Source organism: Camelus bactrianus, chromosome 20, assembly GCF_048773025.1.
Source record: "Camelus bactrianus isolate YW-2024 breed Bactrian camel chromosome 20, ASM4877302v1, whole genome shotgun sequence".
NCBI classification, from domain to species: Eukaryota; Metazoa; Chordata; class Mammalia; order Artiodactyla; family Camelidae; genus Camelus; species Camelus bactrianus.
Window position 1 is genome coordinate 40,470,686 of NC_133558.1, and position 27,339 is coordinate 40,498,024.

At 46.4% G+C, this 27,339-nt stretch overlaps 1 protein-coding gene across 1 annotated transcript; it reads left to right on the top strand.

Annotated features, from left to right (window-relative positions):
* The first annotated feature begins 4,217 nt into the window (after positions 1–4,217).
* LOC141574267 (uncharacterized) lies at positions 4,218–27,339 on the top strand. Its single transcript, XM_074348996.1, has 7 exons — positions 4,218–4,367; positions 5,195–5,440; positions 15,342–15,584; positions 16,229–16,300; positions 25,068–25,303; positions 26,205–26,296; positions 27,182–27,339. Exons 1-6 carry the CDS (start codon positions 4,235–4,237, stop codon positions 26,217–26,219), a joined length of 945 nt encoding a protein of 314 aa, XP_074205097.1. The 5' UTR covers positions 4,218–4,234; the 3' UTR covers positions 26,220–26,296; positions 27,182–27,339.

The following is a 27,339-nucleotide window of genomic DNA, read 5'->3' on the forward strand; positions in this document are numbered from 1 at the left end:
CAGAGGGTCCAGGAGGACAGGGAAAGGCAGTGCAGGGGGGCAGTGAAAGGGAGACTCCCACCTCAGGAATGGGACCCCACAGAGGGTACAGGAGGTCAGGGAAAACCAGAGTGAAGGGGGGCAATGAAGGCATACCCCTCCTCAGGGATGGGTCTACACAGAAGTTCCAGGAGGGACAGTGACAGAAAGAATGCAGAGGGGCAATGAAGGGGAGATCTCACCTCAGAAACGGGGCCCGACAGAGCGTCCAGGAGGACAGGGACAGAGTGCAGGGGTGCAATGAAGGGAAGAACGCAGCTCAAGGACACCACAGAGGGTCCAGGAGGGACAGGGACAGAGTGCAGGGGGATAATGAAAGGGAGGCCACACACAGGGACGGGACACAACAGAATGTCCAGGAGGACAGGGACAGAATGAGTGCATGGGGGCAATGAAGAGGAGACCCCACCTCAGGGACGGGACACAACAGAGGGTCCAGGATGACAGGGACAGACAGAGTGCAGGGGGGAAATGAAGGGGAGACCCCAACTCAGGGACACCACAGAGGTCTTTTATTTCTGCTTCCTTTCTTCCTTAATTTTACATACAGTACAGGTACAAAAGGAAACAACATGTACAAAACAAGAGTAAACGTTTTCTCATGTGGTTTTGGAGACTGTCGCTGTCTCCAGTTCTCTGTTCCCTTTCCAAGGAAGCCCAGTCATCATTAGGTACACCTTTATGCTTCTCTCTCTTTCTTTCTTCCTTTCTTTCTAAGTTTCCTCATAGTTACCATGATAGTCTGCAAACTCCTGGCCCATAAACATACATACATGGGCCAAGAATATTATGTATACATCTAATGAGCCGGATGAAGTTTTACTTCTTTTGCTTGTATTTTCACCACTAAACTCCTTACATCCTAAACACTAACCCTTCACCCCAACCATATTCTTTTAATATTTACTCTTAACAAAACAACAAATATAATAAATATTTTATTAAAAGTGTGTTCTTTTGAGGGGCACAGGGAATTATCAATTTAATACAAAGTGAATGCTTTTAATTATGAGCATCAGAGTGTATCTTACATTGATTCATGATACCATGAAGATTAGTGAACAAGGAAACATGTAATAAGCATATTGCTACAGGTATATGTAGATGGGGTTTAGAAGAGAATCACAGAAGAATTAAATTAATAATATAAAACAGGTTAAAAAAGGTAAGTTGCCTTTGAAAATGCTCAAATTTTTAACATACCTTATTAAAAATCTAGTTAAGAATTTGACAGGTATCCAATTAATGTAAAAAATAAAAAGGAATGAGATAGGTACTTAAATATAAGATTCAAAGCCAAGAAAACAACTCAAATACACATTTTAACTGCTGGAGGGACAACATGGTATCTTGATAACACAATTCAAATCTTTGCCCAAGATACTCATTTTTTGCAACTTTGTGATTAATTTATATATCTGAGCTGTATAGTAGAGATTTGAAGCAGAAGATTGAACTGGGGAAAAATACTTCTTGAAACAGCTATAGATTTTGAGTAAACACATAAATAATTCAATATGTTGGTTATATTAATCAATTAGTCTATATCCATAATTGTATTTTGTTATGGATATGTATGATACAAATTTTATGTATTGATATTTCTTTATAATTTCATTTTTTATCTGTTCTTTCATGTTCATTGCTTCTGCATTATTTACCTGCTATATTGTTTGTTCATACAAGTTTCTTTCTTATAGAAGTGTGCCTTTCATCGTCATGCACGTTTCCCTTTATTTTGTTAAATATCTCCTTTGTCTTGATATTACTTTTGCATTTTCAATATTATTTTTCTTTATATTTGACAGATATAATTTTGCCAACCACTTATTAGTACTTTATTATATTTTCTATCTTAAGATTTAATTTATATTTTAATTTAAATATAAAATTCATTGATATGAATGTATCTCAATATAGTTTTAATGGTCATTTTGTTACTTCACAACCGATTGCATATTTTAGTTTTATCTTGAATTTTTAATGTCAAGAAAGTTGACACTGTCATTCCTGTTTTATAAACAGATGTTTGTTTTTATTCTCGATCCCTTGCTTCCCTCAAATCTTCAGCTGAGATCAGTTTATTTTTGTGAAGTATAACCTTTAGAATTCCATCAGTGAGGGCATTTGGGCAGTAAATATTATCAAGTTTTACTTGTTCAAATATATCTATTTTTTATGGACTTTTAAAAAAGATTTTTGTTTGTTTTGTTAATGGAGGTACTGGGGATTGAACCCAGTTTTATATTCCCTTCCACTAAATTCAAAATTATACACTCTGTTTGTTTAATGGTTAACCTATAATTTATATTAAGCATTGTTAACATTTCAACATATAAATTTAATTCAATCTTTTGCTTTCCTTTTAGCTAACAAAGACCTTAGATCAATGTCAATGCATTTACCACTCCAACCTTTCTGCTGTTTTCATGTTTTAATTATATTTTATTTAATCACAAGACATTTTATTACTATGAAGTGTGACTTGAATAGTGTTTACTTGCTTTGTTCATGGATGTCTTTCTTTAATTTCCTTTTCTTTGTTCTATTTCAGACTCCCTAGCTAGAATAACATTCCTTCGGCCTAAAGTTAATTCCTTTACAATTCTGTTTACACTTCCAAAAATTGAGAAGAAAATGGCCAACAAATAAATAGAAACATTAATGATATTTATGTAGTATTTTCACATAAAAATAAATAAATGTGACCCTTAAATATATGAAAAAAGCTTAAACCTATAAATCCTTATAATAAAGGATTTCAAAATAATATACTGCAAGAACATTATTCAGCTACCAAATTATCAACAAATGAAATGTCTGACAACATATTCTGTTGGCCAGCCTCTAAATAATGATGCATTCTCAAGCATTGCTGATGGGAATGAAAAACGGTCCAACTCTATGGAGGGGATTTTGCAATACCTAATGAAAGTATACACACGGTCACCTTATAAATTCAGGAATCCTATTTCTAATAATCTGTCCAAAGATACAATGGCATGAACATAAAATGTTATATTTCATCTTTATTATACGAAAAAATTAAAAACAAGCATGTGGATGCAAGTAAAAATTCTGCTTTATACTTTTGAACTTGGAATCATGTATATATTTTACATAATTCAAAGTGAAATAAATAAAATAACCTAATATAACAATTATTAAAATTGAAAATAATGAAATGAAACCTATCTAACTATGTACAAACTTGGTGGCATAATCCCACTACGAGGAATCGTATTTGGGCAGTAAACCTACAATATTTTGGCTCTGTTGCTAGTAATGTATAGCCTGCAGTAAAAAAACAAACCTTTAGATAAATCTTAAGTTTCACATATTAAACTCATTATTTAAGTATTATGAATATGGCTATGTTGAAGTATTAGTATTCATGTGTGGGTAGGTAGATATCAGTAAATTGAAATAAAATGAATTAGTTACTGTGTTCCTTTTAATGTCATTAGGAATTAAGTTTTCAAGTGGAAAAGAGGTACAATTATAAAATCTAAGTAGTCAAATAAATTTTACAATGTTGAATTTCAAGGTTCTCTAAAAAATGCGTATTTCCAACTTTGTTCATTGAAGTGTCCTACAAGTAATGGTAACCCAGACAGACAAGCACTCCAAACACCCAGATAATAGTCTCTAAATAGAATTCTGTACAATTTTTAACTGTTATCTCCACAAATATTTGAAATATTATAACCTCAAATAATGGCCTCCATTCTCTCTCTCCCCTTCTCCTTCTGGAACTCTGACTAGATGGTTGAAACCTCACACTCTGTACCTCTTCATTTATCAGTAGGCTGAGTTAAATGCATCGCTTGAGTTTCACTGATCGTGAGGATGATTTGAACTTTTTGTCTGCAAAATGGCCAACTTGTAGATATAAAGTTTCAAACAATTATTTGGTTTTTATTCACTGTGCACTGACTAGCACCAAGAAAAGTTTTCAAGAAATCCTGAAATAAGAGATGGACTGATTTATTTTTAACTCTTACGGCCCTCTTCCCTCTGTCCCAGGGCTAATGCCCCACCGCCCCGCCCCCCGCCAGGCCCCGATCGGTTCCGCTCGGCCGCACTCGCCACGACCCGAGCAGCAGGAGCCCGAGCACGAGGGTCCGCGCTTCCGGAGGGAGGAGGGTGGCGCGCACGCAAGCGCGGATACGCACGCGCGTAAACGCATGCGCGGATGCTCCTGCGCAGACGCCAGAACTGCCCGGAGCTTGAGGAAGCTGGGCATTTCTGCAGCGGCTCCCGAGGAAGAAGGTGGTCTGGGGACTGGGCTGCCGCTTGCCATAACCTCCGCAGCCGCGGCCGGGCAGGTAAGGGGGCGCTGGTGGGGGCGTGCAGGTCGGGGAGCCGGCGGGTGGGGCCTGGGCTGCGCGGTTAGAGAGGCTCACGGGTTGGGGGTGCGTGGGTGAGGCCCCAACCGCGCGGCCAGTCAGGACCCTGAGGCGAGTGCGGGCCGCCGCCGTGGTTCGTAGTGCCCCCCCACTCCAACGTTAATAGTCCCTGAACCCCGTTTCTTTGCTGCAGCTTCTACCCGGCTTTGGGGAAGCGAATGCAGCCCCGGGAGGTGGGAGGGCGCCTGAAGGGCCCGGGAGTACTTCCGACCGGCCCTCAGGTCATGGCCTGCTCCCGCGAGGCGGTTGCGTTGCTGTCGCGGAGCTGCGGTAGGAAGGGGGTTGCGCGTGCGAACTCCTGGATTTGTTACCGATCCCTCGCGGCCTGGGGCGGCCTCTGCTACCCCATGTTCGCGGGGTGCACGTCTGGCGGTCAGTCGGCGAGGCTTTGTTGCCAGGGTGCGGGGGCGGCGGCGGGCGGTGGCGACGGGCGGCGGCGGACGGCGGACTTCGGCGGCAGCGGGCGGCGGCGGCCGCGGGCAGCGAGCTGCGGCGGCGGCCAGCGGCGACTGCGGACTGCGGCGGAGGGCGGCGAGCTGCGGCGGCGTGGAGAAGGTGTGCTCCTGGGAGCCAGCTAACTTGCTCCTATCTACCCCGTGTGTTCTGGGGGCGGCCTGTCCTGCCGCAGGTTCCCAGGACTCGGGGTATTGGGTATGGAGACCCGGCCGCAGGGGCAGCGGGATGTTCCGTCCCCGCCGCCCCGCCCGGCCCGCCGCTCCGCCGCCCGTCCCCGCTTGGCCCGCCAGGCCCCGATCGGTTCCGCTCGGCCCCACTCGCCACATCCCGTGCAGCAGGAGCCCCAGCCCGAGGGTCCGCGCTTGCGGCGGGAGAAGGAGGGGCGCGCACGCACGCATGGGCGAATGCGCCAGCGCGGACGCCAGAACTGCCCGGAGCTTGGGAAGCTGGGTGCTCCTGCAGCGGCTCCTTAGGAAGAAGGCGGTCTGGGGACTGGGCTGCCGCTGGCCGTCGCCTCCGCTGCCGCCGCCGGGCAGGTAACGGGGCGCCGGTGGGGGCGTGCAGGTCGGGGAGCCGGCGGGTGGGGCCTGGGCTGCACGTTTGGAGAGGCTCACGGGTTGGGGGAGCGAGGGTGAGGCCCCAACCGCGCGTCCAGTCAGGACCCTGAGGTGAGTGCGGGCGACCGCCCAGGTTCGTGGTGTCCCCCTCCCCAACGTTAGTAGTCCCTGAACCCCGTTCCTTAACTGCATCTTGTACCCGGGTTTGGGGAAGCGAATGCAGCCCCGGGAGGTGGGAGGGCGCCTGAAGGGCCCGGGAGTACTTCCGACCGGCCCTCAGGTCATGGCCTGCTCCCGCGAGGCGGGTGCGTTGCTGTCGCGGAGCTGCGGTAGGAAGGGGGTTGCGCGTGCGGACTCCTGGATTTGTTACCGATCCCTCGCGGCCTGGGGCGTCCTCTGCTACCCCATGTTCGCGGGGTACACGTCTGGCGGTCAGTCTGCTCCTGGGAGGCGAGGTTTGCTGTCAGGGTGCGGGGGAGGCGGCGGGCGTGCGGCGGGGGACAGCGAGCTGCGACGGCGGCCGCGGGCGTCGAGCTGAGGCGGCGAGGAGGTGTTCCCCTGGGAGCCAGCCGACTTGCTGCTATCTACCCCGTGTATTGTTCTGGGGGTGGTCTCTCCTGCTGCAGGTTCCCAGGACTTGTGGCATTGGGTATGGAGACCCGGCCGGAGGGGCAGCGGGGTGGTCCGTCCGCGCCGCCCCGCCCGCCCCTCCGTCCGTCCCCACTTGGCCCGCCAGGCCCCGATCGGTTCCCCTTGGCCCGAATCGCCACATCCCGGGCAGCAGGAGCCCCAGCCAGAGATTCCGCGCTTGCGGCGGCAGGAGGAGGGGCGCGCACGCACGCGCGGATGCCCCGGCGCGGACTCCTGAACTGCCCAGAGCGTGGCGAAGCTGGGTGTTCCTGAGAGGCTCCCGTGGAGGAACGCGGCCTGAGGTCTGGGTGGCCGCTTGCCGCCGCCTCCGCTGCCGCCGCCAAGCGTTTAAGGGGCGCTGGTGGGGGCACGCAGGTCGGGAGCCGGCGTGTGAAGCAAGAGCTGTGCAGTTGGAAGGTTAGCGGTGCGTAGGTGAGGCCCGGGACTCGGGAACCGTTAGGATTTTGAGGTGCGTCGGGGCCACCGCGTGGTTCGTGGTGCCCACTCCGCACCACTTTAGTCGTCCGGGAACGCCGCCTCTTTGTTGCCGCTTATACCCGGGGGAAAGCGTGTACCACCCAGGAAATGGGAGGGCACCGGACGTCCAGGGAACACCCACTGGCCCTCAGGCCATGGCCTGCTCCCGCGAGGCGGGTGCGGTGCTGTCACGGGGCTGCGGTGGGATGGGGGCTGTACGTGCGAACTCTTGGAGTTCTTACTGGTTCCCCAGCGTCCTGGGGCGGCCTCTGCTACCCCATGTTCGCGTGTTGGATGTCTGGCAGTCTGCCCCTGGGAGGCGAGGCTTTGCTGTCAGGGTGCGGAGGCGGCGGCGGTGGCGTGCGGCGGCGGGCGGCAGTGGGCGGCGGCGGGCTGCGGCGTCGTGGAGAGGGTGTGCTCCTGGGAGCCAGCCAACTTGCTCCTATCTACCCCGTGTGTTCTGGGGGCGGCCTCTCCTGCTGCAGGTTTCCAGGACTCGGGGTATTGGGTATGGAGACCCGGCCGCAGGGGCAGCGGGTTGGTCCGTCCCCGTCTCCCCGCCCGGCCCGCCTCTCCTCCGCCCGTCCCCTCTTGGCCCGCCAGGCCCCGATCGTTTCTGCTTGGCCCGACTCGCCACATCCCGGGCAGCAGGTGCCCCAGCCCGAGGGTCCGCGCTTGCCGCTGCAGGAGGAGGGGCGCGCACGCACGCGCCGATGCCCCTGCGCGTACTCCCGAGCTGCCCAGAGCGTGGGGAAGTTGGGTGTTCTTGAGAGGCTCCCGAGGTGGAACGCGGCCTGAGGTCTGGGTGGCCACTTGCCGCCGCCGCCGCTGCCGCCGCCGAGCGCATAAGGGGCGCTGGTCCGGGCGCGCAGTTCGCGAACCGGCGGGTGACGCCCGTGCTGCGCATTTGGAAGGTTAGCGGTGCGTAGGTGAGGCCCGGGTCTCGGGAACCGTTAGGACTTTGAGGTACGTCGTGGCCACCGCGTGGTTCGTGGTGCCCACTCACCACCACTTTAGTCGTCCGTGAACGCCGCTTCTTTGTTGCCGCTCATACCCGATGGAAAGCGTGTACCACCCAGGAGATGGGAGGGCACCGGACGCCCAATGAACACCCACTGTCCTTCAGGCCATGGCCTGCTCCCGCGAGGCGAGTGCCTTGCTGTCGCGGGGCTGCGGTGGGATGGGGTTTGCGCGTGCGAACTCCTGGATTAGTTACCGATTCCCCCGCGGCCTGGGGCGTCCTCTGCTTCCCCATGTTCGCGGGGTGCACGTTTGGCGGTCAGTCTGCTCCTGGGAGGCGAGGCTTTGCTGTCAGGTTGCGGTGGCGGCGGTGGACGGAGGCGGGCGGCGTCGGCGTGGAGAGGGTGTGCTCCTGGGAGCCAGCCAACTTGGTCCTATCTACCCCGTGTGTTGTTCTGGGGGCGGTCTCTGCGGCCGCAGTTTCCCCGGACTCGGGGCATTGGGTATGGAGACCCGGCTGGAGGGGCAGCGGGGTGCGCTGTCCCCACAGCCCCGCCCGCCCCGCCGCCACGCAGCCCTTCCCAACTTGGCCCACCAGGCCCCGATCGGTTCCGCTCGGCCCCACTCGCCACATCCCGAGCAGCAGGAGCCCCAGCCCGAGGGTCCGCGCTTCCGGCCTGAGGAGGAGAGGCGCGCACGCACGCGCTGAAGCGCCGGCGCAGATGCCGGATCAGCCTGGAGCCTGGGGAAACTGCGTTCCTGCAGCGGCTCCCGAGGAAGAAGGCGGTCTGGGGACTGGGCCCTGGTTCGTGGTGCCCCCCTCCCTAACGTTAATAGTCCCTGAACCCTGTTTCTTCGCTGCAGCTTGTACCCGCGTTTGGGGAAGCGAATGCAGACCCGGGAGGGAGAGGGCGCCTGACGGGCCCCGGAGCACTTCCGACCGGCCCTCAGGTCTTGGCCTGCTCCTGTGAGGCAGTGGGATGGGGGCTGCGCGTGCGATCTCCTGGATTAGTTACCGATTCCCCCGCGCCCTGGGGTGGCCTCTGCTTCCCCATGTTCGCGGGGTGCATGTTTGGCGGTCAGTCTGCTCCTGGGAGGCGAGGCTTTGCTGTCAGGGTGCTGGGGCGGTGGTGGTCTGCGTTGGCGGATGGCGGCTGTGGGCGGTGGCGGGGAGAGGGTGTGCTCCTGGGAGCTAGTCGACTTGTTCCTCTGTATCCCGTGTGCTGTTCTGGGGGCGGCCTCTGCTGCTGCAGGTTCCCAGGACACATGTCTTCATGTCAGTCTGTTCCTTGTAGGAGGATGCAGTGAGGTCAAGGGGCAGCATCAGCGGTGGGCAGGGACTTTCCCAGGACCCGGCCCTGGCCCAGGTAGCTAACTCTCCTTTCTTTTGCTTCCTGAGTTGGTGGGTGTAACGGCTTTTGCATTATAGGTTATTTCCAGATGTTGAACCCAGGTTTCTGTGCTATACGGAAGAACCTTTTTAAAAAATCTTTTATGTGTAGTGGCTAACATTTGTAAATCTCAGACTCCCACCCGATTTCTCTTCTCACCCTCTTTCCCTGGTAACCGTAAGATTGTTTACTAAGTCTGCAAGTCTGTTTGTGTTTCGTAGGTGAGTTCATAGTGTCTTTTGTTTTCGATTGCACATATGAGTGATACGGTATTTTTCTTTGTCTTTCTGGCTCATTTCACTTAGAATGATGATCTCTAGGTCCATCCATGTTGCTGCAAATGGCATTTTATCCTTTTCTATGGCAGAGTGGTATTCCATTGTATAAATACACTGCAGCTTTTTTATCCAGTTGTGTGTTGCTTCATTTAAGTTGCTTCCATGTGTTGGTTATTGAGTATGTAGTGGTGCCGTGAATACTGGGGTGGAGCTATCTTTTCGGATTGGAGTTCCATCTGGATATATACCCAGAAGTGAGATTGCTGGATCACAGGGTAAGTGTATTTTTAGTTTTATGGGGAATTTCCAAACTGTTCCCCTAATGGCTACACCAAACTACATTCCCACCAGCAATGTAAGAGGGTTCCCTTTTCTCCACACCCTCTCCAGCATTTAGATTTATGAACTTTTGAGTGATGGCCATTCTGACTGGTGTGAGCTGCTAGTTCACTGTAGTTTTGATTTGCGTTTCTCTGGTAATTAGTGATATTCAGCATTTTTTCATGTGCCTGTTGGCCATTTGTAGTCTTCATTGGAGAAATGCTTGTTTAGGTCTTCTGCCCGTGTTTTGATTGGGTTGTTTGTTTTTGTTACTAAGTTTTGTGAGCTGTTTATATATTCTGGAAATGAAGTCTTTGTCAGTTGAATCGTTTACAAATATTTTCTCCCATTCTGTAGGTTTTCATTGAGTTTTGCTTATGGTTTCCTTTGCTGTGCAAAAGCTGATAAATTCAGTTTGGTCCCATTTGTGTGTTTATTTTTGCTGTTATTTTTATTGGTTGGGTAGACTGCCCTAGGAGAACATTGCTGAGATGTATGTCAGGTGATGTTTTGCCTATGTTTTCTTCTAAGAGTGTTTTGTCTTACGTTTAAGTTTTTAAGCCATTTTGAATTTATCTGTGTGTGTGGTGTGAGGGAGTAGTCTAATTTCATTGATTTACATGCAGCTGTCCAGTTTTCCCTACACCATTTGCTGAAGAGACTGTCCTTACTCCATTGTATGTTCTGGCCTCCTTTGTCAAAGATTAATTGACCAAAAGTTTGTGGGTTTATATCTGGGCTCTCTGTGCTGTTCCATTGATCCATATGTCTGTTCTTGCTTCAATACCATGCTGTTTTGACTGTAGGCCTGTAGTGTTGTGTGCAGGCTGGGAGGGTTATTCCTCCAGCTTCATTTGTTTTTCCTTAGTAATGCTTTGGTAATTCTGGTCTTTTGTGATTCCGTGTAAGTTTTAGGATAATTTGTTGTAATTCTTTGAAAAGTGTCCTGGGTAAGTTGATGGGGATCACATTAAATCTGTAGATTGGTTTGTGCAGTGTGGCCATTTTAACAATATTAATTCTTCCAATGCAAGAACATGGGATGTCTTTCCATTTCTTTAAGTCCTGTGTAATTTCCTTAGTGTTTTGTAGGTCTCCACATAGGTCTTTCACTTCTTTGGTCAGATATATTCCTAAATATTTTATTTTTTTAGATGCAGTTTTAAAAGGGGTTATTACTTTCATGTAAAGATACGCCACTCATTTCTGTATGTTGATGTTGTGTCCTGCTACCTTGCTGAATTCTTTCATTAGCTCTTAACAGTTTTTGTGCGGAGCCTTTAGGGTTTTCTGTATATAGTGTCATGTCACGTAATGATACGTAATGACAGTTTTACCTCTTCTCTTCCAACTTCTTTCTTTTTGTTGTCTAACTGCTGTGGCCAGCAGTTTCAATACTGTATTGACTAGAGGTGGTGAGAGTGGGCATCCCTGTCTTCTTCCAGATAGTAGTGGAAAGGCTTTCAGCTTCTCACCGTAGAGTATTATGCTGGCTGTGGGTTTCTTATAAATAGCTTTAATTATATTGATATATGTTTCCTCTGTACCCACTTTGGTAAGACCATGGGCTCAGTGCAGTCATGGGGCTGGGAGGACGGTAGCAGCAGTGGCTGCGGTGGTGGGAGGAGGGCGGCTGCCCCTTGTGAGCCAGTCATTTGCTCCTGTCTCCCCTGTGGCCTGGCCTGGAGGCAGCCTCTGCTTCCCCAGGTTCACTGGACCCATGTCTTTAGGTCAGTCTGCTCCCAGGAGGCTGCCGTGATGTGGTCACGGGGCAGGACTGTGGTGTTGGGAGTGAGGCTGCCCTATGCAAGCCCTTGGATTTACTCCCATCTCCCACGTGGCCTGGCCTGAGGGTGGCCTCGGCTGCCCCAGGTTCCGCTGTAGGTTTGTCCCGAGGCCAGCCAGCTCCCAAGAGAGGGGCGTGGTGCAGTCAGGGAGCAGGGGACAGCTGGGGGAGGGGGCCTGCCTTGTAGGAGCTGGCCTCTTTGCTCCAGTCTTCCTTCTGGCCTGGCTGGGGGGTGGCCTCTGCCACCCCAGGTCGCAGGACACACGTGTCCCAGTCTGCCTGCTCCTGGGAAGCGGGCGTGTCATAGTAGACATGGGGGGCGGGGATTCTGCCCTGGAAAATTTTGACAAGACAAATATTTTTGCCTTTACCACTGGCTAAAAGAAAAAAGAGGGAAAAATAGGAAATAAAGAATGAAAAAAATGGAAAGGAAAGAAAGAAAAGAAAGTTTTGTCATACAGATCTATTTGCAATATAAACTAGATATTTTATACTTATTATATTTCTAGTTTGTAGTTTATGTTATAAGCTAATAGTAGCAATTTACCAGAGGTAAGAGAATATGTAAATTTATTCTTGTACCTTCACATTGTGGAATAATATAAAGTGGAGAAGATAAGTCAAAGGTTGCTCTGGTGATAGGAATCAAGGTTAGTATCAATTAGTAATGTTTTTTACAAACTATAAGAAGGGAAAAAACTAAGCAATAAACTTTTTTTAGGCATTTATGTCATTTTTTCTCTCTCATGGCTTTTGGAACTTATACAGTATTATGTATTTACCACACGTATTTAATTTACTAAGGTCTTAAGTTAATTTTGATCTTTGTTCCAAGCAAGAAAGGGAATTTAGAGTCCTTCAGTTTTGATCTTCCTTTTCCTGGCTAATATATCATTATTGTTAAATATGTTATTTTACTTTTTTAATCCCAACATACTGAACATACTGTGTTTTATGTACATACATACTGTTTATTTAGATTTACCTATAAGTTTTCATTCCTGTCTGGGGTCATTGATTTTCCTGAAGCACATCTTTTAGTATGTCCTATACATGTTCAAATATAGAGATCTTCTGATGATAAACTCTTGATTATATTTATCTATAAATACTTGCCTTTTACTCTCAATGTTGAATAATTTTATAAGATACAAAATTCTAAGTTTATCAGTATTTTCCCTCATTCCTTTGTAAACGCTGTTCCAATGTCCATTAGCCTTCATTGCTGTTGAGAAGTGTGCTTTCATCTTAGAATCTCTTCCAATTTGGTGTTCTGTATTTTGTCTGTGGTTCCTGTGAACATCCTTTCTCTTTGGAATGCTGTAGTTTCACCATGTAATGACTTGTTCTGGACTTGTCCTTACCTTCTTGGGATATTTTATGTATTGCAGACTTTAGAAGCATGCCCTCCTTTTTAAATGAGTTTTAGAAATACCTGAACTGCTATCTCTTTAAATATTTTCTCTAATCTGTTGTCTAAATGTAATCCTGTCTGTGATCCCAACCAGAGAAGTTTTGTAACTTTCTTCTGTCCCACAGATCCTATCTTTTAATTCTTTAATTTTCTCAGTTTTGTCTAATCTGTGGCTTCACCCATCAATGTAACTTTCATTATAATTTTATTTTTATTTTCTGTAAGTTCGATTTTTTAATGTTTGCTTATTTCTCCTAATTACTCACTGATCTATAAGTTTGTAATTTCGTTTTGTTTTTAGACACTTTTTTTTTTGCTTAGCCATCTTTCAGTCTACGTATTCTCACTGTAACAATTTCACCAGCTAGAAACCGTGGGAGCTTAAATGTATTTTTTATTTCTTTTATTTTGACATAGATTGTCTTTCCTTTCCCATATGTTTGTTGATAATGTATATGAGGTCAAGATCAATTTCACCCTATGGCAACCTGAAGTGTCTACATTAGTGACTGTTTTCTGCAAAAGTAGCTTGCTTCTTTTCTACTGGGAAGAGGCAGAACGTAGCTCATTTCAGGGCAACCACCACCTCTAAGGGGCTTCATTTCTGAGTCAGTCTACAGATCAGGTATTCTTCTTAGTTATTTGATAACACAACACACAAACACACACTGTCGTGGCGGGTTCCTAGGTGGCCAGGCCAGCTCTGCTGCGTGCTTGGCTCTCCAGCCGTGGGCTTCTAACATGGACACTTTTAACTCTCCCGTCCCTCTTCCCTCTGCCCCAGGGCTAATGAACACGGTCCCTGCACCCACCTGGGCTGAGCCCAGGCCATGCACACAGCCCACCGCCTGCAGTCTATCACTCAACTAGGCCCCCTGGCCGCTGCAAGTCTGCGTGCCCAGTACCTCTGCCCTAGGGATCCAGATCACAATCCGGGCCATCAACCACACAAGCCCACAGGCCAGTGGCGGGCAGCCTGGGTCCACCCTGACCTGCTGGCTGAGACGAGTCACAGGGCGCCGGGGTCAGGGCGCCCGGGTGGGAATTGGAACCGCCTCCAGCCCAGCCTGCAGAGCCCTGTGGCCTCGGACACTAGCTGTGCAGCCACACACTAGGCCTGCTCCCGCGTAGGCTGGTGGCAGTCACTATGGTGACCCTAACCCAGACTTCCCTGCCCCATCCACGGGGTGAGTTGTGAGGGGGTCAGCACTTGGATCGAGGGAGGAATCCCGCGGTGGCGGGGGGGCAGGCTGAGGGGTATGGGGCCAGAGTGGAATTGGCTTAGCTGAGGGGTGAGGGGAACCATCTCTGGATGTTGCGGGTCCTGCAGTGAGGCATGAGGCGTGAGCTTGGGGTGTGGGGGCCATAGCGAGGTGGTGTGGGGGCGGAGACTTCCGTGTGAGGAGGAGCCTCCTCTTGGGGGTCACGTCGGAGACTGGGCCTGACCGGCGGTGTTGGGGGGCAGTAACGGGGAGGGGGAGGCGAGTAGGGGGAGTGGGGCTAGGGGGTGTGGCCTGGCCCGAGGCCAGTCGTGGTTCTGGTTGGGTGCCAGGACCGGTGGGTGACCAGATGGGGATGTTAAGGGATGGAGACCCGGTGGGGGTGGGTAAGAGGGTGGGCCTGCCCGCCCCACCGCCAGGTCCTGCCCCATCAGCCTAGCACCAGTCCCCACGTCCCCAGCATTGGGAGTTCCAGCCTGAGCGTCCTTGCTGTGAGCGGGAGGAGGAGGAGCACGCACGCGCGCGGACGCACAGACTCGCTGACCTGGACCAGCTCGGAGCGTGTGAAAGCCGGGCGGGAGACGAGCGCTCCCGGAGCAGCTCCTAGAGGAGGAACGCGGCCTGAGGTCTGGGCGGCCGCTTGTCGCCGCCTCCGCTGCCGCCACCGAGCTGGTGTGGGGGCGCGCAGGTCGGGAGCTGGCGGGTGAAGCCCGGCCTGCGCAGTTGGAGAGGGTCGCGGGTAGCGGTGCGTAGGTGAGGCCCGGTCCTCGCGACCCGTTAGGACCTTGAGGTGGGTCGGGCCACCGCGTGGTTCGTGGTGCCCACTCCCCACCACATTAGTAGTCCGGGAACGCCGCCTCTTCATTGCCGCTTATACCTGGGGGAAAGCGGGTGCCCCCCAGGAGATGGGAGGGCACCGGACGGCCAGGGAACACCGACTGGCCCTCAGGCCATGGCCTGTTCCCGCGAGGCGGGTGCGGTGCTGAGGCGGGTGCGGTGCTGTCGCGGGGCTGTCGCGGGGCTGTGGTGGTGGGATGGGGGCTGCGCGTGCGAACTCCTGGATTAGTTACCGATTCCCCCGCGGCCTGGGGTGGCCTCTGCTTCCCCATGTTCGCGGGGTGCACGTTTGGCGGTCAGTCAGCTCCTGGGAGGCGAGGCTTTGCTGTCAGGGTGCGGGGGCGGCGGCGGACGGAGGCGGGCAGCTGCGGCGTGGAGAGGGTGTCCTCCTGGGAGCCAGCCAACTTGGTCCTATCTACCCCGTGTGTTGTTCTGGGGGCGGTCTCTGCGGCCGCAGTTTCCCCGGACTCGGGCATTGGGTATGGAGACCCGGCGGGAGGGGCAGCGGGGTGGGCCGGCCCCGCCCGCCCCGCCTCCACGCAGCCCTTCACAACTTGGCCCACCAGGCCCCGATCGGTTCCGCTCGTCCCTACTCGCCACATCCCGAGCAGCAGGAGCCCCAGCCCGAGGGTCCGCGCTTCCGGCGAGAGGAGGAGAGGCGCGCACGCACGCGCGGAGCCGCCGTCGCAGATGCCGGATCTGCCTGGAGCGTGGGGAAGCTGGGCGCTCCTGCAGCGGCTCCCGAGGAAGAAGGCGGTCTGGGGACTGGGCTGCCGCTTGCTGTCGCCTCCACTGCTGCCGCCGGGCAGGTAAGGGGGCGCTGGTGGGGGCGTTCAGGTCGTGGAGCCGGCGGGTGGGGCCTGGGCTACGCGTTTAGAGAGGCTCATGGGATGGGGGTGCTTGGGTGAGGCCCCAACCGCGCGGCCAGTCAGGACGGTGAGGCTAGTGCGGGCGGCCGCCGTGGTTCGTGGTGCCCCCCTCCCTAACGTTAATAGTCCCTGAACCCCGTTTCTTCGCTGCAGCTTGTACCCGCGTTTGGGGAAGCGAATGCAGCCCCGGGAGGGAGAGGGCACCTGACGGGCCCCGGAGCACTTCCGACCGGCCCTCAGGTCTTGGCCTGCTCCTGTGAGGCAGTGGGATGGGGGCTGCTCGTGTGATCTCCTGGATTAGTTACCGATTCCCCCGAGGCCTGGGGTGGCCTCTGCTTCCCCATGTTCGCGGGGTGCACGTTTGGCGGTCAGTCTGCTCCTGGGAGGCGAGGCTTTGCTGTCAGGGTGCGGGGGCGGCTTGGGTCTGCGTTGGCGGAGGGCGGCGGTGGGCGGCGGCGGGGAGAGGGTGTGCTCCTGGGAGCTAGTCGACTTGTTCCTCTGTATCCCGTGTGCTGTTCTGGGGGCGGCCTCTGCTGCTGCAGGTTCCCAGGACACATGTCTTCATGTCAGTCTGTTCCTTGTAGGAGGATGCAGTGAGGTCAAGGGGCAGCATCAGCGGTGGGCAGGGACTTTCCCAGGACCCGGCCCTGGCCCAGGTAGCTAACTCTCCTTTCTTTTGCTTCCTGAGTTGGTGGGTGTAACGGCTTTTGCATTATAGGTTATTTCCAGATGTTGAACCCAGGTTTCTGTGCTATACGGAAGAACCTTTTTAAAAAATCTTTTATGTGTAGTGGCTAACATTTGTAAATCTCAGACTCCCACCCGATTTCTCTTCTCACCCTCTTTCCCTGGTAACCGTAAGATTGTTTACTAAGTCTGCAAGTCTGTTTGTGTTTCGTAGGTGAGTTCATAGTGTCTTTTGTTTTCGATTGCACATATGAGTGATACGGTATTTTTCTTTGTCTTTCTGGCTCATTTCACTTAGAATGATGATCTCTAGGTCCATCCATGTTGCTGCAAATGGCATTTTATCCTTTTCTATGGCAGAGTGGTATTCCATTGTATAAATACACTGCAGCTTTTTTATCCAGTTGTGTGTTGCTTCATTTAAGTTGCTTCCATGTGTTGGTTATTGAGTATGTAGTGGTGCCGTGAATACTGGGGTGGAGCTATCTTTTCGGATTGGAGTTCCATCTGGATATATACCCAGAAGTGAGATTGCTGGATCACAGGGTAAGTGTATTTTTAGTTTTATGGGGAATTTCCAAACTGTTCCCCTAATGGCTACACCAAACTACATTCCCACCAGCAATGTAAGAGGGTTCCCTTTTCTCCACACCCTCTCCAGCATTTAGATTTATGAACTTTTGAGTGATGGCCATTCTGACTGGTGTGAGCTGCTAGTTCACTGTAGTTTTGATTTGCGTTTCTCTGGTAATTAGTGATATTCAGCATTTTTTCATGTGCCTGTTGGCCATTTGTAGTCTTCATTGGAGAAATGCTTGTTTAGGTCTTCTGCCCGTGTTTTGATTGGGTTGTTTGTTTTTGTTACTAAGTTTTGTGAGCTGTTTATATATTCTGGAAATGAAGTCTTTGTCAGTTGAATCATTTACAAATATTTTCTCCCATTCTGTAGGTTTTCATTGAGTTTTGCTTATGGTTTCCTTTGCTGTGCAAAAGCTGATAAATTCAGTTTGGTCCCATTTGTGTGTTTATTTTTGCTGTTATTTTTATTGGTTGGGTAGACTCCCCTAGGAGAACATTGCTGGGATGTGTCAGGTGATGTTTTGCCTATGTTTTCTTCTAAGAGTGTTTTGTCTTACGTTTAAGTTTTTAAGCCATTTTGAATTTATCTGTGTGTGTGGTGTGAGGGAGTAGTCTAATTTCATTGATTTACATGCAGCTGTCCAGTTTTCCCTACACCATTTGCTGAAGAGACTGTCCTTACTCCATTGTATGTTCTGGCCTCCTTTGTCAAAGATTAATTGACCAAAAGTTTGTGGGTTTATATCTGGGCTCTCTGTGCTGTTCCACTGATCCGTATGTCTGTTCTTGCTTCAATATCATGCTGTTTTGACTGTAGGTCTGTAGTGTTGTGTGCAGGCTGGGAGGGTTATTCCTCCAGCTTCATTTGTTTTTCCTTAGTAATGCTTTGGTATTTCTGGTCTTTTGTGATTCCATATAAGTTTTAGGATAATTTGTTGTAATTCTTTGAAAAGTGTCCTGGGTAAGTTGATGGGGATCACATTAAATCTGTAGATTGGTTTGTGCAGTGTGGCCATATTAACAATATCAATTGTTCAAATCCAAGAGCATGGGATATCTTTCTGTTTCTTTAAATCATCTTTAATTGCCTTAGTCAGTGTTCTGTAGTTCTCCACGTATAAGTCTTTCACCTCCTTGGTCAGATTTATTCCTGAGCTTTGTTTTTGTTATTGATGTGATTTTAAAGGAGAATTTAAAATTTTACTTTCCTTTTCTGATATTTTGTTAGTATAAAGAAATGCAACTGATTTCTGTATGTTAATCTTGTATTCTGCTACTTGCCAAATTCATGTATCAGCCTTAGTAGTTTTTGTGTGGAGGCGTTAATTTTTGACTGCTCCCTTGCTTTATGGCACACACTGACCTAGATTCATCATGTATTTCCTGCTCCTGACATCAAGCCAGGCAGTTATCCAAAGAGCCCTGGTTCTACATATTGTGAAATGATTTTGAGATCATGCTGGGTGCTGGAGGAAATCTTTCTTTAGGAATAGAATAATGCTATTTAAAATTGATCACCCATTTATACACTGGAGTAGAGTTTTTAAATTTAATTTTAGGTGGGAATGATAGTTAGATGCTGTTGACCACATGAAGTTTGTGAAGGAGATGTGGGCAAAGTTATCAAATTGGATAGAGATGGATTACATGACTCAGTGTGTAGTGTGATTGGCAGCAGAAAGGCACTTCCTGGGTTAGGTACATTCACGTGGAGCTTAATAGGTAAGAACATTCTTCGTTTGCTTCTTAATTAGATTTAGAGTTCCCAGAAATGAATGCTAACTATAGTTGATTTTTTAATTGGAATCTCTAGGCTCTCCTCCACCAAATTCTCCTTGTCACGTCAAGATTGGTGGTAAAGTTGGTGTGAATGCCTCAGTCATGACACCAAAATACAAGTTGGGGGGGGGGGTCTGTGACTCAGCCAAGTGTGGGGGTTGTGAAAGGTCATGGTACCTAGGCAGGAAAGCTCTTGGTGTTGGCTTCTCATCAACTAATGTAAACTAGGGCAGGAAAAAGAAGTACTAAGCAAACCTTATGATATAAAAATAGTGCCCTTGTGCTTGTCAGTGCCCTCTTGACCAGGAGCACCCCTGCTGTTGGACAGTCAGGTGTATTATGTCCCTGCAACTTGGGAGAATGCACCATGGAGAAGGCGGTGTCTCCATAAGTGTGTGTGTGACAAAGTCTAATGGGTTCGCATTGGGTATTTGGGGGAGATTTCAAGGAATTGGGGTGATCCTAAGAATGGATGTGTTAATAAACATTCCCTGGAGGACAGAAATAACTGAGTCAGGATGAGGTCATGATGGGCAGGGAAGCAGTCGGTCATACTCGCCAGGAGGGGATTGTAGTTTGGATTTGATTGGATGTGACCAGATGTGTTAGAGTGGTTTTGTTTTTGTCTTGATCTGTCACAGTCTCAGGCTGACTTTGTCTCATACTGGGGTTCTTTTTCCGTCAGTCCTTCTGCCAGATGGCCAGCTCCCTCAGTGTTCTCCCTTTTTATTAATGCTGTATAAAAATTTAGGACTGAGTTTAAGACTTGGAAACGTGGAAATGATGGGTGTGAATAACTGGAAACACAAAATTGTCCTCAGTGTATATTTAATGTGACATTGTTGAGCTTTCAAATCACACGGTATACAACGTCCATTTTAACACTTGCATGAAAAATAAACAGACGTGTGGTTTTATTTTGCCTTTGAACTCTTTCAGTGCCATTTTTTGCTTTGTTTAATTTCAGCCTTGTGGAAAGCCATCTTTGGGTCAAATAGCTTAGATTAGAAACGGCTGCAATGGTGGTGCTTCCCAAGTGGGCAGAGATTTTACAGTTTTTTAAGTTACTTAAGAACAAACATTTTAACATTTTATTTTGGTTTAACATTTTTCCTCACTTAAGAGATATTTTTAAGTTACTTAAGAACAAACGGCTTAACATTTTATTTTGGTTTAACATTTTTCCTCACTTAAGAGATATTTTTAAGTTACTTAAGAACAAACGGCTTAACATTTTATTTTGGTTTAACATTTTTCTTCACTTAAGAGATTCTTAAAAGCTTTAGAAATCAAAATAAAGATAAGTTTCAAAAATAATGGTTTAGAAGTAAGTGTTTTGAGTAGCTTTCACTAAACGGCAAGAAATATCTTACCGTTATTAATGTAATTTTTATTCCCTAAGATACTGAATGGAGTTTTTAGTTGGTGTAATTACAAATAAGCCTTCTTATTGTGGAAAATTTCAAACAGATACAAAGATAGAGATTATAGTATAATGAGCCTCCATGTGCCCATTACCTGACTTCAGCAGTTGTCAGCTCCTGGCCAAACTGTCCGTCCATGATCTCCTGCTTCCATTATTTTGAAGCTAATCCCTGATTGCCATCATGTGTTAGTTCATCCAGAAGTACCTTAGTATGTCTCTCCCAGAGAGAAGTTCTCTTTGTAAAACACAAAAAACCGTAATATACTATCGTGGTTAGGTATAGTTTTAATTTTAATTTTCAGTTTTTAATTGGTGAAAAAGATGTTCCAGGCAATTTCCATTCTGTTCTAGCTTTCAGTGTCAACGGGAAAGACATTACTGTCAACTTCCCTCAGCAGTCTCACTGGACTGGGCTCTTACCAGAAATGGAGTTGGTACCCAGTGTCCATCCTGGCTTTACACGAGTTTTGATTTTTATACTACTAGATTCACTTGGGAGGAATGGCTTTCTTCGGAATCAAGTTTAACATTTTCTTATCAACTCAATGGCTATTTTAAAAATAGGTGTGATCACTGTCAGATGTTTCCTATCAATGGATCTTGATTCAAATGCAGAAACTGATTAATTTGATTTTTGTGAAATGTGTTTCAAAACCAGGAAACACAACACCAGGCATACATTTAGCACCAGGCATACATTTAGCAGAATAAATGAACGAGGTATGGTAGAATGGTTATGTTCTCTTTCCTCAAAATTTATTAGGTAGTTATTGTGGAAACAGAGGTACTTAATTTTGGTCTTTAAAGCTCATACCTTAGTGGTCAGCACTGTACTGTGTGCAGAGTGAAACAGGAAAGATGGTCCTGCTGACTTTGGTGAATTGCTATTTTTTTCAAAGCAATGAAGGGGTCACAGGAACTAGAATAATGGGGTTTGTTTGCTTGTATTTCCATAAAAAAACAGTAAAAGGATCTCAAGAATGTAATATATGTTTTGTCAGATAGGATGTGAAATTGGAGAAATGGAGAGTGAGTCTTTTTATTGGTATGTGTTTTCACGACAGCAGAATGTATCCAACATGAAATTTGCCAGTTTGTTCAGTTTTAAGTGTATAATTAAGGGAATTTGCACACTAACCCCACTACTTCTAAACCCTTTTCACCACTCCAAATTAGGAAGGTATTCTCCGTTAAGGAATAATTCCCCATTCTTCCCTCTACCAACCCCTGGCAACCTCCAATCTGCTTTCCGTCTCTGTGAACTTGACAAGCCTAGGTACGTCTTATAAGTGAAACCACTCAAAATTTGATTTTCTGTGTGTCTGACTGACTTTGCACTGTGTTTCCAGGGTTCATCCATGTTGCAGCGTGTCAGAACTTCATTTCCTTTTGTGGCTGAGTAGTATTTCATTGTATGTACATACCACATTCTGTTTATCCAGTCATCTATTGTGGACAGTTGGATTGTTTGTACCTTTCAGCTCTTGTGAATAACATTGCTGTCAACATTGGTGTACGAATCTGTTTCAGTCCCTGTCTTCAAAACTAGGAGTGGAATTGCAGGGTCATTAGGCAGTTCTTTAACTTTGGGAGGACTACTAACATGTTTTTTACAGCGGCTGCACCGTTTAACATTTCTTTCAGCGGTGTATGAGGGTTCCAGTTTCTCCACATCCTCACCAACATTTGTTTCTTTTCTCTTCTTTCCCTTTTCTCTTCTCTTTTTCTCCCTCCCTTCCTCTTTCCCCTCTACCCCTCTCCCTCCATCTCCCTCTCCTTTCCTTCCCTCCCTCCCTTCTTTCCTGCTTTCTCTCCTCCCTCCCTCAGTTACATTAAGCCTCTTTTCCCGTGCTTTCTGCCACTTGCATCTCTTTTCTGAGGACATGTCCATTCAAGTCCTTTGCCCATTTAAAAACTTTTAATATTGAGGTATAGGAGGTCTTTATGTATTATAGACAGTAAACTTCTATCAGATACGTGATTTGCAAATATTTTATCCTATTCTGTGGGTTGTCTTTTCGCTCTCTTGATAGGATTCTGTGGTGCATAAAAGTTTTAAAGTTTAATGAAGTTTAATTTATGTTTTGTTTCTTTCGTTGTCTGTGCATTTGGTGTCATACTTACACTTCTTGTAGGAAACTATTACTAAATCCAGAGTCATAAAGATAAGATCCTATGTTTCTTTCTAAGAGGTTTATAGTTGTAACTCCTCAGTTTAGGTCCTTGAACCACTTTGAGTTAGTTTCTGTATATGCTGTATATAATGTAAGGTATAATGTGTAATTTTATTCTTTCGCATGTGTACCCAGTTTTTCCAACACTATTGAAAAGATTGTCCTTTCGCCATTGAATGGTCTTGGCATCTTTTCTGAAAATCAGCTGACCATAAGTGGAAGAGCTTTTCCCTGGGCTTTCCTTTCCACCCCGTTGGTCAGTTGCCTGTCTGTACACCAGCACCTCAGCGCACTCTGTGGTTATGACAGCTTCTGTAGGGGACTGTGTGACTCCTCCAAAATTACTATTTTTCAAGATTGACTATTGTCTGTTGGAAGTGAATATAAATTTTGAGATGAATTTTTCTACTTTTGTAGAAACAGTGTTTTGATAGGAATTGCATTGAATCTGTATATCACTAAAATTGTCGAGGGATGGCTTTCCATTTACTTAGATCTTTAATTTCTCTCAGCCGTGTTTGGTGATTTCAGTGTATGTCCTGTGCCTTCCTGGTTAAATTTATTCCTAAGGTTCTATTTTTCATGCTTTGTTAAATCGAATTATTTTTAAAAAGTTTCTTTTTGGAAGGTTTGTTGCTAGTGTGTAGGAATATACACTGCATACATACACTACATATTTTCAGCACATTTTGTGTATAGAATTTTTATCCAGCAACTTTGCTGAATTAATTAATTAGCTCTGACAGGTTTTCTTTTGGTGGAGTCTTTAGGGCTTTCTACATAGAAGATCATCTGTCTGTGAACTGAGATAGTTTTACTTCTTCCTTTCCATTTGGATGCCTCACGTTTCTTTTTCCTGCCTTGTTGCTTCAGTTGGATCTTCCAGCACTAGGGTGGATACAAGGGGCAAGGGTGGGCATCCTTGTCTTGTTCCTAAACTTAGGGGGGAAGCTGTCAGTCTTTAAGCACAGAGTATAATGTTAGCTGTGGGGTTTTCATATCTGATAGCCTTCAGTATTTTGAGGAAATTCTTTTCTAGTCCTAATTTGTAATATTCTCTTATCTTATGTAGGAGATCTGTGGGATCTGCAGAGCTCTCTCCTTTTCAAGGCTAACACCTTTATTTTAACACCTATACTTTATATTTTTTGATCAGCCTGCCATGAGTTTATCAATTTTATTAGTCTTTTCAAAGTACCAGCTTTTGGCTCTGAATTGCTGTCTCTCGTATCATTATCATTCCTTTCTTTTTCTAATGGAATTTAGGTCTAGATTGACCCCCACACCCCTCCATCCTTGAATTCTTACTAGCTCATCAATGTCTCACTTTTATCTTTTCTAATATGAATTTAAATATTTAAATTTATCTAAAAGCAAAGCTTAAGCTATATCCTGCGATACTGTTGTGTGATAATATCTCATTATCGTGCATTTGAAAGTATGTTAGAAATTCCAGTGGAATTATTTTCTTGCATTCATTGATGTTTAAATTTTCAGATTTGTCGGCATTTTCTACCTATCTTTTAATGATTTCTGCATTGCATTCAGATTATGTACCCCTGATTGACCTTTGACATTTTTTGAAACTTGAATACGATCTAAGACTCAGTGTATGATGGGGTTTTACACGTGTTGTATGCATGCCTAGAAGAGTGCCTCCTGCAGTTCTGTGGGGAAGTTAGTGTTTGCTTATTGTATCTTTTTCTACCCTTTTACCCTCACTCCTTCTGTAATCTTGTATTCTAGTTATATTTCTGGGAGGTTGTAAATAATTTGTTTTGTTTTGTTTTAATTCCAGTGTGATGATCTTTTGTCTTTTATTTGGATCTTTTAGTTATTTACACTTAAAGCAATTACTGAAATAGTTGTATTTAAATTGATCAACTTCTCAGTGATCTGTTTTCTGTTCTCCTTTCTCTATTCCATCTTCCTTTGGACTGGTAAGTTCTTCATTATTTAGCAGCTCCCTCACCATCACACACTTACTGGCTTAGAAGTCACACACATACATTTTTGGTATTAGTAGTTAGTCAAGATAGTAAAATACCCATTTTTAACATATCAAATCTAGTATTTACTATTTGTACTCTCCTGCTAAGCAATGTAAGGATGTTGGATCCTCTTAACTTCATTTACCCTCATTCTGATTATCATGTTTATTTACTATGTTTAAAAATTTTACACAGACACATTTTTAACAATACAGATGATTGTTGTTTTATGTAATCAGTATTTGTTCAGTTTTTTTCACATCCTTAATATTGTAGCATTTCTCTGTTCCTTTCTGTATCTTCCACTTCCCATCTGCCATCATTTTTCTCCTGCCTAAAGAACAGGCATGTCTCTGTGGTCATGAATTCTGGTTTTGCGTGTCTTCTCTTCTGAAAAATGTTTTTGCTGGGGCTTCTTTTCAGCACTTGAAAAGTCCTACTGTGCCATTATAATTCGGTTTATATTGTTTTTGCTCAAGTCAGCTGGACGTGTGCTTATTGTTCCATTAGCTCTTCAGTCTCTGTGTTTCCCCTAGGCTGCTTTTGAGCTATTCTTTTGTTTTTATCTTATACAAATTTTACACGTGCAGAAGTGTTTTTTATATCTACCTTTCTTGGGGTTATTAGAGCTTTAATTACTTTTCCAGCTTTTTCTGAGCTGTAATTGACAAGACATCGTGTAAGTCTAAAGTGACATGATGCTTAAAAAGTGGTGTGATTGTTACACATACAATTGCAAAATGAGTATCACAGTGAGGTTAATATTCTTTATTTGTTGGTTGTAAAGGTTCTGTCCCACACCTGTTAACACGGTTTGACCACCATTCAGTAGGACCGTCTGCAGTATCCTGCGGCAGTTCTGGAAAACAGCTGAAGCGTCGTCACAACAGTCAGCCAGGGATGCTGCCGGACAGCTGGTCGCGGATGGTGAAGAGCCTAAACGTATCCTCGTCCGTGAACCAGGCTTCTCGTCTCGTTGCCGGCAGCGCACCCAGCTGGCCGTCCTCCGGCTCACAAGGAAAGGTGCGTGCCCTGCGGCCCTGCCACACACACTCTGATTGGGATCACTTTACCTTTTAGAGCTTCAACATGAACTTTGAAAAATTAAGTTCTACTCTGACGGTACCTGTCAGTTCTCATTTTGTATTTTAGTTCATAATTAGTTTAAAGTTACAGAGCAATATGCCATCCAGTTTTTATTGTCAGAAATTTTAAACAGTACAGGTAACGAGTTTTATCTAATCGACCAAGAGACAGAGGGTGTAATAGGGTGTTTAGTTTTATGTTGATTCACTCCCCGGTGTGAAATGTACAAGCTCAGATTCGGCTTCTGGTTAGAAGTTTTTCTAATATATCCTGACAAATGTGTGATGATCTTTGGAAGGCTGTCGTAAGTGCACATCATCCAGACACGCAGGGTAGACCTGGGGAAAGGGGCTTTCTCCACCGTGACTCTCGTGTTTTCTATAACCCACTCTTTGATGGATATAAAGGGACCGCCCTAGATCAGGAGTCTATGAACACATCATTTCTGGGGCTTAGAGGGATACTTCCTTCTAATGAGCAAGTAATGGAATAGAATACTCTTGCTTCTGCCAGCTTAAAGGCAGAGTCTAACTCTAAAGCCAAATGATGTATTTTAAAAATCTTACTTGGACTTAAGCTTTAGTGATACTATCTTATTAGCTAAAATATAGCTGAATTTTACTGAGAATGCTTTTTTTTTAAGCATTGGATTCGTTTGGAGACTTTCCCCAGTGTTCTTATTCATAGATTAAAAATGACAGTAGATCCTGCTGGCAGTAGCTCCATGCTTTCTCTGGTGGTTGTGTCAGGGAACTGAATTCGTTTACTCAAACAGTATCTTCTATCCTATAATAAAAACTCCTTAGTCTGATTTGCTTTATCCTCCCTTTTTTTCTAGATGGAAATTCCCTAAATAACCTAATTGAATTAAAGACAGTCAACATTAACCCCGCCGACACCACAGCGTCCCTCCTGAACGACTGCACAGAGGTAGGTGTGTTAGATAGCGTTCCCGTCTAACATTAGATGGTTTGCAAGTGACAAAGGAGATGGCTTTCTTTTTTTCTTTTTTTAATTGAGGTATAGTCAGTTTACAATGATGTGTCAATTTCTGGTGCCCAGCACAATGCTTCAGTCATACATGAATTACATACATTCATTTTCATATTCTTTTTCACCGTAAGCTACAAGATAGAGACGACTTTCCTGGATCATTTCTATACTAACATGGAGCCCATTTTCCCTTGTAGTTAAATAATTGTATTTGTTTTAAAATTTGAGAGGTACACAGTTTGAATTTACTGCTTATCAGATTGGCTTGAAAAGAAAACAAAACAAATTTCTTCCTCACTAGCTTTAGTAAGAAGCGGGAGTAAAAGTTCATGGCAAAAGTCGTTGCCCGGTCAGAAAATCTGATCATTGCTAGCAGTTAGATGACATCAAAAGTAATTGTTTTAGCTGCCGTAACGGTACTGTGGGTATATTTTTAAAATGCCCATGTGTCAGTAGTGATATGTACTGAAAGTCTGAGACAGCATGCTGCCTGGAGTTTCTTAGGATGTGAGCCCTGTGGGCCGTACATTAATAATTGTCGAACTAGTTGATGGGGTTATGGGACCCTTTGTACTATTTTCCCTAATTTGTACATAATCCGATATTTTTATTATGTTTTGAAATGTATGAAGGCTCTGTGGCTACCTGACATCTAATCTCTTTCTTAATACATCTTGGTTTAAGAAAATTTTGAGACAAAAAGTTTGCAGTCATTCAGTAAGGCTGTCATGTTAGTTAACCATTTCCATGTTAGTAAGAGAATCACCGTGAGTCCCGTGCCTTGGAGGGACATCCTTGGTGAATCAATGACTTCTTTTGAAGGGAGACCCCACTCATGTGGCTGCATCAACCCTGCCTAGGATTTCCAGCACTTAAGAAAAGGGGCTCTGACTTTCTGCACATTCCGTGTCTCACACGTCCTGCTCTCCAGCACAATGATGTAAACATACTTAAAACACCACTGAACTACACTCGTAAAA

What these genes read in the sequence shown, in the direction of transcription:
- LOC141574267 (XM_074348996.1), top strand. Translation starts at nt 4,235, where the DNA reads ATGCTCCTGCGCAGACGCCAGAACTGCCCGGAGCTTGAGGAAGCTGGG. An exon ending in CCGCTGCCGCCGCCGGGCAG is followed by an intron (nt 5,441 to 15,341) that starts GTAACGGGGCGC and finishes TTGGCCCACCAG; the next exon opens with GCCCCGATCGGTTCCGCTCG. An exon ending in CCACTGCTGCCGCCGGGCAG is followed by an intron (nt 15,585 to 16,228) that starts GTAAGGGGGCGC and finishes TGTTCCTTGTAG; the next exon opens with GAGGATGCAGTGAGGTCAAG.